At 41.1% G+C, this 15,366-nt stretch overlaps 1 protein-coding gene across 5 annotated transcripts in view; it reads left to right on the top strand.

The window, feature by feature from the left end:
- Window positions 1–3,058, top strand: part of LOC144072940 (oxysterol-binding protein-related protein 10-like) — a 36,967-nt gene extending 33,909 nt beyond the window's left edge. For 3 of the 5 annotated variants that reach the window (XM_077598370.1, XM_077598368.1, XM_077598369.1), the window contains 2 exons: window positions 2,384–2,537; window positions 2,635–3,058. In XM_077598370.1, coding sequence (XP_077454496.1) covers window positions 2,384–2,537; window positions 2,635–2,679 — 199 coding nt within the window. In that variant the 3' untranslated portion in view covers window positions 2,680–3,058. Of the gene's footprint in view, window positions 1–2,383; window positions 2,538–2,634 lie in introns of those variants that run through there. The other 2 variants (XM_077598367.1, XR_013299970.1) reach the window with 2 other exon arrangements.
- The last annotated feature ends 12,308 nt before the right edge of the window (window positions 3,059–15,366 follow it).

The following is a 15,366-nucleotide window of genomic DNA, read 5'->3' as shown; positions in this document are numbered from 1 at the left end:
CACCCCCAGTCTCTCCTTCTTATCTCTGGTGATTTTAACCATGCTCCCTTGGCTTCTACTCTCCCCACCTTCACTCAGTATGTGAAGTGCCACACCAGGGAACAAAAAACTCTGGACCTGCTGTATGCCAACACAAAAGAGGCATACAGCTCAGTCCACCTGCCTCCACTGGGCCGCTCAGACCACGACCTGGTCCATCTGATCCCCACCTACATCCCTATGGTGAGGAAAATAAAACCTACCACGAGGATCATACAAAGATGGACTGAGGAGACCAGCATGGTACTGAGGGACTGTTTTGAGACCACTGACTGGGAGGTGCTGTGCAATTCACATGGGAAATACATTGACAGTTTGACCCATTGCATCACAGATTATATGAACTTCTGTGTGTCGGCAAAAAAATAAACCAGTCTGTCAAGCGGTCAGGGTCACACAAAATTTTGAATTTAGTGCAAACACACAACGGTCACCAACTGATTGGGCGCAACGTCCATTTTAGATTTTTTTTTTAACCTTTGAGTGCGCCCTATAGGTGTGAATATACAGTAAGTCACACTGAAGTATAAGTCGCATTTTAGGGAGGGCAATTTTGTTTTTATCAGAAACCAAGAATAAACATACGTTAAAGTAACAACTGTAAAATGAGAACATCAGGCTAAATGTGCATCTGTTAGCATAACACTTTTCAGATAACTCTAGCATAAGAGAACAAGATATCAGCATGTCGGTGGTCAGAGGAAGAAAAAAACTTGTCATACTTGAATATTAGTCACAGGCCTACCCTAACAATGGAAAACAGTATGACTTTTAGTCTATTATTTATATTTTAACAAGCAGGGGTCACCGCCGGTCCCACCTGCTTGTTTAGAACCAAAAGACAATTATTGCGCTACTAAAAAAATTCTCTTTTGAAAAATGGGTTAGATGAGAAAGGAAAATTTCAGTTACAAGCATTAGGGCCCCATAGCTGTTATTACCCATTTAATCCAGAAGACATGACTGCTGCACCGTCATAACACTGTGCCACAACTTTACCCAGACATTCATTTTCCACCAAAAATTGAATGATGAATGTCATCGGCTCGCTTCCCACTGGTAACATTTTCAAATCTGATGAACCGCTCCTTGACACCTTTGCTCGTGACGTAACGCAGAACCAGTGCGAGCTGTGCTGCATTACTCGCGTCTGTCGTCTCGTCCACCATTACAGAGACAAACAGTACTTTTTTAAATTTGCTTCTGATCTCTTCCTCCATCACTTCAGCAATAACAGTGATCAGGTTGTTTTGTATTTTGCCCGACGTGTCACTAAACACTTTATTAGTGGACAGGTGGTAATGTAAATCCGTGTTTTTCTCAGCAATGAGAGAAAGAAGTTCCACATAATTCCCTTTGTTTGGGGAGGCAGCGCTTTCATCGTGTCCCGAAATGAAAGTTCCTGCTTGCCCAAAAAAATGACGCAGTCTATCAAACTTTTTAAGATTTCCCTATTTTTCTTTACCATTTCGTTGTGGCACTCAGTTTCCCTGCGCACTTGCTCGTTGAATTGTAACTCCACTCAGGTTTCTCCAAAAGTTTTGGAGCGCACCGTTCCTTGTAAGTGTCCGGCAGAGCTTTGGTGTCTCGTTGCTGCTTTAGTTAAACAAGTCAAATTTGCAAATCCAGTGTTGCTCCAAACACGATGGCAAATAACAAGCACTCCCAGCAATACAATTTGCAGTGTTCCTCGGAGCCCGTGAGCCAAGGGTAGCGCTCGTAGTTAGCGAAGTGAAAGTGGCGGACAAACCCTTTTCCCGGTTGTAACAGGCTTGCTAGCTTCGGAGTTGACCGCCCTTTCTTAATGATGTCCATTTTTTTCTGGAAAAGTCAGTCTGGAAAATGGCTTTGCCAGCAAATCTGCAACCAAATCCATTTGTTTTCCTCCGTCGGCCATTGTGGGTTGAGTTTGCTCACTCTGGCTTTTGGCCCGCCTACTCTCACTAGCCAATCATAGTTGGTGAAAGCGATGACGTATCCCTACGCCTGCGACAGGGCAATCACGTATCCCTACGCCTGCGACAAGGCATTGTGGTGTTGCCAACTCGAAATCGGATTGGTTAAAGCAACAGTCTTATCGACGCTTGTTTAATGCAGCAGAGCCTGCAGAACTGATTGTGAAGGCCTTGAGGCAGATTTCTGACCCTGGCAACAAATAATGGCTGAAATGTGATTGGTTAAATGCTTCAATATGAAAACACACATCTGGAAGTAGTGCAACCAGGGGGAAAGCAATGAAAGGAAGCTAACAGCCAATTTGGAATTATTTAATAAGTATTGTAAGTCTAGTATAAGTAAGGCCCTATAAAATGTTCTGAGGCACCTGTTTTTTTTATGTGCTTAGGCATCTTTGGCAACATGTAACAGCATCTCTGAGGGCAGGAAAAATTGATGAGGCTGCAGAACACAAACACATCCTTGAAGAGAAGCAACGCAGCGACTGCAAACAGAGAGCTGCCACCAGAGCTCCTTGGGCACCCACATTTTTTATCAAAGAGGTGAGAAAGAGTATATTCACCCTGAATATATCAATCTAGCTAGACACACTTCCATTGATGAAAACTAAAACATTTATTGTTGGGGGTGGTTATACAGGGTGAAGGTTGGGTGTACCAGAAGCCACTGTGGAATGTCCATTGACCAGAATCCAAGGAAGCAGTTCTTCATCTCAAGAAACCAATGAAACTCATAGCAGGAGGTCTGACAACAATGGCAGACTGAATTGGACACCAAAGACTTGCAGAAAAGAATTACTATAATCTTACAGATTATTAGTGAAATCAGATGCATGATCCTTTACTTTTTTTAGTGCTACAGTTGCATCATTATGCTGAATTATAGAACTCTATATGTGAAGATATATTTATTTTTCTAGGCTCATGTTTAATTAGAGATCGCTTGATTAGAAGATTATATGTTAAATTAAGATTTAGCTTTTGGACGCTCCTCTACTTGTTCTGTCATGGATTTAAATAAATTTATTTTATGAAGTTTTGGTAGAAATAAAATTATAAAGTAATACAAAAAATGTCAAAGGTCCTTTATCTGGAAGTAAGTGGTTAAGCGTACAATTTCCCACATAATTTTCAAGATTTTCCTTTCTAAATAATTGGTATGTGGGCCAGCAATTTCTGTTACATATACAAAATAGCAGATAAACACTAACATTTGAGTGTTGAAAGTTTCAAATTAATCATCAAACAAAAGAAGCTAGGTGCATAAAATAGGGCACCCCAACAGAGAAACTGCATCAATATTTAACAGATCCTGCTTGTACAAAAATACACACTTTCTATAGTGCGCCATGTGGGTCTGGGCGGTATTTTGGACAATTCATTTTAAAACATCTCCACCTAAATCACCTGAGGTGGATTCTTAAAACGCAACATAGGTTTTCAATAATTACAATGTCTTGGAACTGAGATTCCAGAATGTGTTTAGTGTCATTGTGTCGTTGAAGTGGCCAACTTTGTCAGTTATTCTCTAATTGTGATCTCGACGATATGCTGATCCTGATGGGAATCCATGCAGCTTTAACCTTAAAATTACAGACGCTCCCCTACTTACGAACGAGTTAGGTTCCGAGCGATTGTTCATAAGTTGAATTTGTTCGTAAGTTGCTCAGTGCTATATTTTGTATTATAATTTATGTTTAAGGCCTATATAAGTATATTGAAGGTTTATACAAGTGCATTTGTATGTTTAAGGCTTGTATAAGTAACACGCATTGGTTTGTACTGAAAAAAACATTTAATAACATGGAGAGAATACATACAGTATTGTATACATACATTAGAGAGAGAGAGAGAGAGAGAGAGAGAGAGAGTGAGAGAGAGAGAGAGAGAGAGAGAGTGAGAGAGAGAGAGAGAGAGAGAGAGTGAGAGAGAGAGAGAGAGAGAGAGAGTGAGAGAGAGAGAGAGAGAGAGAGAGATTAGAAACTGGCCGAAAGAAGCTATCTAATGACGATTGCAGTTTTCTTTTTTTCATCATAAATGATGCGGTAGCACTCTATTGATTTGCAAACTTTGTGCAACGTTCAATATTTGGGTCCTGCTGCTCGATCTTTATGTTTATAAATGGTACTGACGGTCGAACGATTCAAGTTGTATTCACGTGCAACGCTCACCACTTTCTGACGCGCATCAAGCTTCGTTATTATTGCCACTCATTTCAAATGAAATGGCTTGCCACTTCCTTGCACCTCCCTCAATAGAAGCCTTTCGCTTTTCACCAACAATATTCAATAATGGATGCATGAGATATTTAATGATACAAATGAAAAAGGTTCTTTGCGCACTGGAGATACGTTCACGCACTTCCGCATTGCAACGAACTGGGCAGAGGAAGGTAGATGCTGGGTGAGCTGAGCGCTCACAGCTCCACAGGATGATGGAACTTCACCAAATTTCTTCTGAGTAGCACGTTTGCATTCAAATGCTGTGTTTGTCATCCTCCATGCCCTTATGTCAAAATACACTCAATCTAGTTTCATCGGTTCACTGTATTTTATTCCAAAATGAAAAGGGCTGGTCAAAATGTGCTTCAGGTGCAAGACTCTCCCCGTCAGCTCTCCACTTATCGCCAATTTCATCAAACCCTCCCTCCACTCTGGCTCTGTCTCCCAAATTCTCAAACTGGCTGTCATCACACAAATATAAAGAAAACTTGTCTTGACCCCCGATATCCCGAGCAATTACTGCTCCGTCAGTGTTAGAACTAACGCTGTTACACTCATTGTTACACTCATTTAACCTTCTATAGAACCACTGTAGAGAGCATCCTGGCGTACTGCATCACAGTGTGGTACGCTGGAAGCACGGCGGCAGACAAGAAGGCCATGTAGAAAGTGATTAACACTGCCCAGAGGATTGTCGGCTGCTCTCTGCCCTCACTGGAAGACATTGCCAGCCCTCGTTACCTCAGCAGAGCCAGGAACATCATAGGGGACCCATACCACCCTGGTAACAATCTGTTCCAGCTGCTGCCCTCTGGCAGACGCTATAGGTCCCACAAAGTACGGACAAATAGGCTTAAGGACAGTTTTTCCCCACATCCATCAGAACTCTAAATTTGCGGTAACACAACACACATTCCCTTCTGAGGTAATATGAAAAGATGTTTGGGTGGTGATCTGCCTCCTACTAGCTGACTGAAGGTAAGTGAAAGACTGAGAGGTAAGTGACCTGTATCCATAACAGCAGAATGCCAAATTACAAGTCCGTAACTATCACTTATTTAGGTCTTTTGCCGAGTGAACGCACCTTATGGAGAAGCACTACCAATTTCGTCATACGCAGTTTCTGGGTGTGATGACAAGCAGGCTTTTGTTGTTGATGATGACGACAGAGCCTATGTCCGATTATTATTATTATTATTATTGCATTAAAATAATGAAAGTTTCTTGTTGTAACTTCTAACGTGTTGTCTTACATTTTCTCAATCTATAATGGCCCTATCATTATTGTACAAGCATTTACCCGCTTTACTTATCCAAATCAAATCAAAAGCCTTTATTGTCAGCATACACAGCTGCGTATAACGAAATTGGTGGTGCTACACCACAAAGTGCATTTTACCAGTAAAAACATAAATAAGTAATATAAAATATAAAAATTCACGTTATGTTGAGTGTTGTTGAAGTTACTTTTGAAAAGTAGACCTCTAGTTAATGTTACTTCACTGAAAAAGTAATCAAATTACAGTACTAGTCACTCAATTATGAAAATAAATACCTTACTTTACTTAAAAAAATAGTCTAAAATATTTGCCACCTGATGGTGTAGGGGTTCACTCGCCTGACTTCGGTGCAAGCAAGTGTGGGATCGATTCCCGCTTGGTGGTGGTATGATTGGGCATGCGAATGATTATCTCTCTGTGTGCCCTACGGCTGACTGGCGACCAGTCTAAAGTGCACTAAGTTTTTCGCCCAAAGTCCACTTGGATGGGCTCCAGCAACCCTTACCCTTACGCGGTAAATGAATGAATGAAACAAAAATATTATTTGTCTGGCCACCAATTCAGGGTGTCCCCTTCTTGTGCCTATAGTTGGCTCTGATAGGCTCCACCATCCCCAATAATATTTGTATTTCCACTCTGAAAAGCCCCCACTCTCAATGTAATCCTCACTTGCCATTGCAGTGTTCTTATGTTTAAACAGTTTTATGAGTGTGTGTGCGTGTGCGCGTGTGCGTGTGTGTGTGCGTGTAAACTGGGTTTGTGTGTGTTTATGTAGTAAGTCATACTAGTAAGACCCACCCTAATCTGTCAAAATATTTCTGACCTCTTTTGTGACGTGCTTTTTTTAGCGTTAGAGTGAGAAGAGCCATGTGGTCTCTAGAGGGTTGTTGAAGAACCCAACGCTCCCAACTGAAACACCATGTAGAGAGAGAGAGCAGCAGGGACATCTGTAAATGACAGACTCACATGCCAGTGCAGATGTGCTCTTGAACTTTGCCTGCAGTTCTGAGGGATTGGGACCAATGAAGTTTGGGGACAATGTTCTGTTGAATAAAAGTCAACCATGTTTGCTCACTGTCTCACGTCAATTCATAAGTACAGAGAAAGACGTTGAATTTGGATCACATTAGTAAGGCAGTAACGGGGGTAACCCTTGAACAATAGCCATAGGGCTGTTAAAGATTCATACCTGTCAACCTCTGCCGATAACTGCCCTTATAAATGATTATGATTCCCCTTACAAACCCCCCAAAAACCTTAAAAACACCGTACGAGTCGTACGGTGTTTGTAAGGTTTTTTGGGGGTTTGTAAGGGGAATCATAATCATTTATAAGGGCAGTTATCGGCAGAGGTTGACAGGTATGAAGATTGAAAAATGTAAGGCATTATTTTAGTAGTCTCACACAATCAAGAAATCATTTTTGACAATAAACTAACCACTGCATAAACTATATGACCAGGACTGCCTTCTGTTGGGTCTGTAAAAACAGCTTCAGGAACAGGCACAGAAAGAGTGAGACCAACTTAAAGGAAATAAGTTTATTACCAGACTGCAGGATGGAGAGAGAGCTCCAACAGCTGCGAATGCACAGTTTGTTGTCCTTGCAACTCTCTCCGAATGAACAGTGGGTGAGTCTTTACATAGGAAAACAGGGTAAAGTTTCTATGACAACGACCAAACTTTGGGCAAAGTCTGATTAATCAGTGTCAAGTCTCTATGACAACGACCAAACTTTGGGCAAAGTCTGATTAATCCTTTGTCATCTTATCTTACACCTTCTTCCATCTTAAGAACATAGCCCGTCTTTGCCCCTCCCTCACCATCACTGCTGCAGAAACCCTTGTCCATAGCTTCATCACATCCAGACTTGACAGACTGTCATAGCATACCCTTGGTTCTTCATCCAAACTCCTCAATAAACAACAACAGATCCAGGACTGTGCTGCATGTCTTTTCACCCAAACCTGTTCTAGGGAATCACATAACCACTGTACTTTGCGACCTGCACTGTTTGCCCACAGGATACAGTTTAAAATCATCTTACTCACCCACGAAGCGTTGAATAACTTGGCCCTTCCTTACATCACAGACCTTCTCTTACCCCACACCTCGTCCCTTGACCTCCACTCTCCTTTTGTGATGCCAATATAACCGCACGTGACGTCTTTCCCAGACGTAACGTGATGCCAATATAACCGCACGTTACATCTGGGAAAGACGTCGAGGCGAGGGCACGAGGAATAGGACCCAATCGCAGGGAAACAGGCGAGGACGAGGGAAGTGGTGCTCAAACGAAAACTTTAATAACTTAGGCAGGAGGCAAGGAAACTAACAAGGTACTTGGCGAGAAATAACGAAAATCAAACCCGACTAGGGAAAACACGGTGAACCGAGGAACGAGGCAACTTGAAACATGGAGCCAAACGTAGAAACATGGCATGGCAAATAAAAGCAGACGATCCGACGAATGACATAACTATCAGTGGGGTTTAAATAGACAAGACAGGAACTAATTCTAAATGACGCGCAGCTGCGCGAGAGCAACGGCAAGACAGGAGGGACAAACAAGACTAGGGAAACGAATATAATAACACACGGAGAAAGCAATGGAGTAACAATAACAAGCCAATCCTAACACCGCAGTAATCTTCTCTCATCCTTATTTGTCATATTAAAATAGATTTTTCACATTTAAATTTTATTTTTATTTTTTCTCCCAATTTGTTCTGTTGCATTTCATTATTCATTCATGCTCATTATAACATGTCTTATTTATAATATTGTAATTATTATTACTCCAAAAATAGTCATATGGGACATCACTAGTCCAAATTACCCCACGCACACATGGCTTCATAAAAAAGGCTCTGTCAAAAATATCCGTGAGGTTTTGTGGAAAATGTTGTAGAAATGATTTCAATTTCCCATTTAGATTAAAATTTGATCTTTCATTTTTTGCAGTATTACACATTTTTTAAATCAATTTATCAGCCATTCACAACTATTAACACAAATAGCAAATAAAGTTAGTGACAACTTGAAATGACCTCAAAATCAAGTAATCAAAAAAGGCATTTATTATGAGTTCCCTGTTTTTTTTGTTCAAATTTAATGTATTTTGAAGGACGCCAGATTGTTCTTTTGCACATTGATACCTTCAATAATCTACTGTATGCTTGACTGAATGAATACAGAAGGAAACAAGGCAGCTTTGTTGCCATTGCTTTGTTTTTTTACTGTTTTAATGTTGGATTCCTGGATTTATAAGAGGTGATCTTTGCACTGTATAATTACTAACATGGTTACATAATGCAGAACAACAAAGGAATTAACTGCGGGCAGAGCTGTGTCACAACCAGATGGTTCATATCAAGATTTCTATAAAGGTTTCTCATAAAATCCAGTTTAGTTGTAAACAAAAAAGTAGGAGAATTGCAAAATCATCACGTTATTATTGGCCCGTGGTTATGCCCAAATCTTTTGCATAATAAAGGGCAATAGGCCTGTCACAATCGTTACTTTGTGAACAAGTATGCACACACCTGCTCAGCGCCTCTCACCGTGAGCAACTCCAGAGTGGAAGAGTGTCCAAGGCCCCTCGAGAGGAGTGGTAACGGAACCCAAGCTGTGCGTAGAGGTGAGCCCGACTACGTGGAGCCAGAATTTCTCAACCTCACGCACTAGCTCAGGCTCTTTCCCAACCAGAGAGGTGACATTCCACGTCCATAGAGACAGTTTCTGCAGCTGGGGATCGGAACGCCAGGGATTCCTCCTTTGGCTGTCGCCCAACTGTCGATGCACCCAACCTCTTTGGCCCCTCTCACAGGTGGTGAAGGGGAACCCACGTCGTCTCTTCAGGCTCTGCCCGGCCAGGCCCCATGGGTGTAGGCCTGGCCACCGGGCGCTCGCTATCGCACCCTCCTCCAGACCTGGCTCCAGAGTGGGGTCCCGGTGACCCGCATCCGGGCAAGGGAAAATGCAGTTCAATGGTTTTTCTCATCATAAGAGGTCTTCTGAGCAATTCTTGTTTGGTCCCTCACCTCAGACCAGTTTGTCATGGGTGGCTCTACCAGGGGCACAAGGCCCCAGACAACATAGCTCCAAGGATCACTGGGGCACACAAACCCCACCACCACGATAAGAGGACGACTCATCGAGGGGAAATATTTACGCTTTATATTTTAACTAAGCCTAACTAAGTACTACTAGAGTAGTACTAGTGGTTCACTTGCCTGACTTCAGTGCGGGCAAGCTTGGAATCAATTCCCACTTGGTGGCGATGTGATTGTGAGCGCGAATGGTTGTCTGTTTCTCTGTGTGCCCTACACCTGGCTGGCCACCAGTCAAGGGTGTGGCCTGCCTTTGCCCCAAAGTCAGCTGGGAAAGGCTCTCGCAACACTCTCTCAACCCTTACAAGAATGCACGGTATGGAAGATCAATGAATAAATATTGTAACTATTCAATAACTTTTTAAAATTTAACTTCACCCTTTTGAAATCAATTTAGAAATCCAGATTCAGTTTTTGTATATATAAGCCTACAAATTAGCATGTTTTTTTGCACATTAAACTATTTCATATTTCATGGGAATATTTGGGCATGTCAACTGTTGTTGCAACAAAAATGAGTTTTTGTCTATTGTTCATAATGCATTTTTTTTTTTTAATGGATTACTTAACACAAACATCAAACCCATCCTTTACTAGAAGTGTTCAGATGTACAGACATAACGTAAACTGGTGGTTTCAAATCAGGACAAAACTGTTGCTATCAAAATATCGGCTAATTTTACTGACATTCTAATTTGCTAATTCCTATTCAAGGTTATTGTGATGGGAGCAGAGCAAAACAGACTGCCAAAGTACTACCAGGAGAAGCTCAAATCTATTGAAACCAGCAATTAGGATGGTCCACTACCTCTGATGGCTGGAGTGGACCTGGAGTGAACCAGAAAAGCAGAAATCCAAAGACTTTATCTCCTTTTAGGCCTGACAATCCAGCCACTGCAAAAATATCCATAATTGTATATTCCTATCTTTACAATAACATGTCAACCACTTTGTTGTGATGTTTCATTTCTGATGAATTGCATCTGAAGCTTAAAATGAGGAGAAAACCGACTTATAATTTTACCAGAACCATTTACTGGCCCATGGCAGCATATTAGTGAGACCAGACAAACATCAAATTTGCTGCAAATATATGATATACAGGAACAACAGGTCAGTCCACTGCCATGGAGTTTTTGGACCATCCAAATTGCCTACAGATTGCTGATTAAAACCATCAGCAACTAAATCTCTTCTTCCAAAAGTCCTTTTTAATAAATTTGTTGTTTGTTTTTGTTGCTTTTTAGCCTCAGAATCCGTTCAACGGTTTGCGTTTGTGAAAAAGAGTGTTTTCTGACTATAAACTCAGATTGTCTGAATTTATTGTGCACAAAAAAGACCCATCAGAGAAGGGAATATTTTGAAGTATATAGACCAAAAGAGACCAATTAGAGACCAGTATTTTCAAGTAGCATCAAGTTATTGGTAGGAATAGTAGTATTTTGGAATATAATTTGATATTCTTCTCTTTTTTTTTAGCTCACAATAATGTAAAATTATTATAATATGGTGGTCCGGTGTGTGTGTATGTGGTTAGCATGCCAGCCCCACAGTTCTTAGGTCGAGGGTTCGATCCCAGGTCCAGATCCTCCTGTGGGGAGTTTGCATGTTCTCCCCAAGCTTCCGATTTCCTCCCCCATTCCAAAAGCATGTATGCTAGGTTGGTTGAACACTCTAAATTGCCCCCACGTATCAGTGTGAGTGTTCCACTTACAAAATGTACTCCCCACTGATTTTGTTTTGCAGTTCTCATCTTGTACACACCAGCAGAGTTGTGACAAAATTTCATATATTTGCCATGTGAGACAGCTGCGCATGTTCTAGGGCAAAGATCTCTCCTGGCAACAGAAAAACTATTCAAAATGCAGCTGCGGCTCAGAATCCCACAGTCAACACAAGACCTCCAACAGTGAAGAGGTGCAAATCCCCTTGATCAACTCAGAATTTTTGGACTGTTATTATTTTATGGTACTAAAACCTATTACATGGCCATATTAGGCCAAAAAATACACAATGATCGGACTATACAGATTTAATACAGAAATTAAATATCACCCGTCCAAATAGTATGAGTGTCTTTTGTAGAGAAAACATTCATTCATTTATTTTCTGAACCGTTTTATCCTCACTACGGTCGCGGGGGGTGCTGGAGCCCATCCCAGCTGACTTCGGGCCAGAGGCAGTGGTAACCCTGAATCGGTGGCCAGCCGATCGCAGGGCACGAGGAGACAGACAACAATTCAGACTCACACTCATACCTCGGGGCAATTCAGAGTGTCCAATCAACCTACCATGCACGATTTTGGGGGGAATGTGGGAGGAAACCGAAGTACCAGGAGAAAACCCATCTGGGCCCGGGGAGAACATGCAAACTCCACACAGGCGGACCGACCTGGATTCAAACCCAGGATTTTGGACAACGCCTCTCTCTCTCTCTCTCTCTCTCTCTCTCTCTCTCTCTCTCTCTCTCTCTGTCTCTCTCGCTCTCTCTCTCTCTCTCTCTCTCTCTCTCTCTGTGTCTCTCTCTCTCTCTCCCTCTCCCTCTCCCTCTCTCTCTCTCTCTCTCTCTCTCTCTCTCTCTCTCTTTCTCTCTCTCTCTCTCTCTCTCTCTCTCTCTCTCTCTCTCTCTCTCTCTCTCTCTCTCTCTCTCTCTCTCTGTATTTTTGCATCTGATTGGTATAATGGAGTCATGTGATTATTGATGGAATGTTTCATTGGTGAAACTGATAGAGCCAATGTGGGCACCTAGTAATTTTTTTTTAAAGTCATATGATGTAGAAAGGAGGAAAAATGTAACGACTCTACAGTAGCCCAAAGTAGCATAGTAACAGTAGTGTTTCATATACATATTGTGAAAGGTGTGGTATGTCGGGTGAAATTGTTAGTGTTCTCAAAAAACAGCATCATGCTACCAGGCAAAGACTGTGGTGGTAGTAGCATGATCTACAGATGTTTTGCAACTTCAGAGCCTGGATGACAGGATGGAACCATAAATTCTGCTGTTTTCCAGAAGATCCTGAAGGAGAATGTTAGCTTGTGGTTTCAGGCTGAAGCATGATGATAGCTTCAACAACTACAGTGCTGTGAAAAAGTATTTGCCCCCTTCCTGATTTCTGTGCATATTTATCGCACACAAAGGTTTCAGATCAACAAACCAATTTTAGTATGACAAATAGACAATCCAAGGAAATAGAAAAGGCAGTTTCTAAATGATGATTTTGTTTAGCAAGGCAGAAAAAAATACAAACTTGTCTGGCCCCCTGTAATTGCCCCCTGAACCTAATAACGGGTTGTGCCACCTTTGGCAGCAATAACTGAAATCAAGCATTTAGGATAATTTGGGATGAGTCTTTCACAACGCTTTGAAGGAATTTTGGCCCACTCTTCTGTACAGAATTGTTTCAATTCTGCAATCATAGAGGGTTTTCTAGCATGTACTACCCGTTTCAAAATAGGTTGTATGTTACGACAAGTAGAGCACCAAAAAATTCCACTGGCGTGACCTTTCCACCATTGCTGTATCTAGAGTTGGTTATCATTTAACAAGTACTAGAATATGAGCAAATTTGACCTCTGACCCAAGCTAACTTGTTTTGTTGCTGATATCCATTGAAATCAGGGTTGTCTTTCTTACCAAAATCTTGCGTGTTCCTATGATCTATGATGAGCACGTTTCTAATGCATTCTTCATTGATACTTTTTGGAAGTTTCACAATCAGAACAATCTCTCTACATCGTTATTTTATTGTGTTGGACAATAAAGGAGAGTCAACCAAATCTTTCCCCTGTGAACAATAATCTCTTTCTTAACACACTTTACTACACTTATCTGCATAATAACACTTTGTTTAAAGAGACCTACCAAACTTTAATGGGTTGTTAGTATATTTGCCTCATGGGTTCTGAGATTGAGGGTTCAATACTTTGTGGATTCCCACCTTCCTGTTCCTGTTTGCGTATTTTCTCCGTGCCATTGAGGGTTTTCTCCGAGTAGTCCAGTTTTCTCACGTATCCCATAAACATGCTGGTCATGGCTGTGTCTTGATCTCAGTTTTTTTCCAGTTTTCCAGTACCCGAGTTGCCTGTTGTGTATTAGGAGTACTCAATATTTTAAGGCCCCTGTCACAAGCAATGGCTGTCAGACTTGTGCCTTGGTTACTGCTGTGTGCCTCCTTCAGAGTTCTTTTGTATTTCTTGTTGTGATTATTTTGGTACGTTTACTGCCCAGACTCGGTCATGCTGTTTTTGGTTGTACCTTATTACCTATAGATCTCGCGATACCCAAGTTTTGTCTTTTTCTGGCCATTTGTGCCTTCTCAGTTTACTCGTCATCCTACTTTTCGTTTTTGCCGTGCACCCTGTATTAAATAAAAGTGATTGTTCATTTATTATATCCCTGCTTCTGAGTTTTTGTGTTGGATCCATTCTCAATGCCTTGCTGTTTCATAACAATGCTTGGTAGAGTGGTTAAACACTCTAAATTGTGTAAGTCTGAGCATGGATTGTTGTCTGTCTTGTGTCCTGCGATTGGCTGACAACAATTCAAGGTGACCCCCGCCAACTGCTCTTAATTGGATCAGACCCTTGAGAGAATGAACAGAATGGAAAATGAATGAATTAATGGAAAGAACAGTCTTTTCTTTTGTGCAAATCAACAATTTATTCATTTTTACTTCAAATTTACAGTTTTTTTAAATTGAATAATTAGATTACCAAGTATATACCAAAGATTTGGTGGTAATTGTTTATTAAATATTAAACCAAACTATATTAACAGCCATTCAGCAATATCCAAGACTGATGTTAAAAAGTCTTGAAACTGAGAGTTCCTCAATTGAAGGTTATTAAGGTGACACTCTACTTACTATTATTCATTCATTCATCTACCATACCGACAATCCTCGTGAGGGTTGCGGGAGTTGCTGGCGCATGTCCCAGCTGACTTCGGGCAAAAGGCAGAACACACCCTAGACTAGTCACCAGTCAGCCGTAGGCACACAGAGAGATAACCGACCAATCGTACTCACAATCATACTGCCACCAGCGGGAATCGAGCCTACGCCTGCCAGCGAGTCAGACGAGTGAACCACTACTTCACCAAGCGGCCAAATTATTATTATTAATCAATAAATTAAATGTGATTTTTTTAATGCTTTGGTTTGAATGTATCAAACTTTTTTCCAAAAGGTAGATGTTAACATCCGTGTATAGCATTAAAAAAAATAGCGAGTTATAATTTTATCTGGTTAAAACAAAAAGTCAGACAGGTGAATGCATCATCCAGCGCATGTTTTTCACGTGGTAGGGAACCAACATTACTATACTGTCATACCTGTACTTATGAATGTCTCTAGGTACGAATTTTCAGGTTATGAAAGCTTTCTATATGCAAATGAGTGCCTCGAGAACCTGTGAGGATGGTGCGCAAAGCACTCGCCCACTGAGCCGCCAGAAAAAAACAAATAAAACCAGTCAATTAACATAGGAAAAAAAATGATTAAAAGTCCTAGATTGTGTATTTTAAAAAGTAATTCTGTCGATGTACAGCAGATAATTTTGTTAGATGTATACTGCACTAAAATAAAGTGTTTTTAGATTTATACGCCTATTCTGACCAAAATAGCACCTTCCATTTTTCAATAAAAATTGTACTCTCTCTAATCACCTGAAAAATCATAGCAAGCTTTAGTTTCAATCTGTCAAGTAATTTTGACACAATTTGCATACCTGTCAACCTCTGCCGATAACTGCCCTTATAA

Source organism: Stigmatopora argus, chromosome 4 (assembly GCF_051989625.1).
Source record: "Stigmatopora argus isolate UIUO_Sarg chromosome 4, RoL_Sarg_1.0, whole genome shotgun sequence".
Lineage (NCBI taxonomy): Eukaryota > Metazoa > Chordata > Actinopteri > Syngnathiformes > Syngnathidae > Stigmatopora > Stigmatopora argus.
The sequence above is the reverse complement of the archived record's forward strand: the minus strand, read 5'-3'. Positions and strand labels throughout refer to the sequence as shown.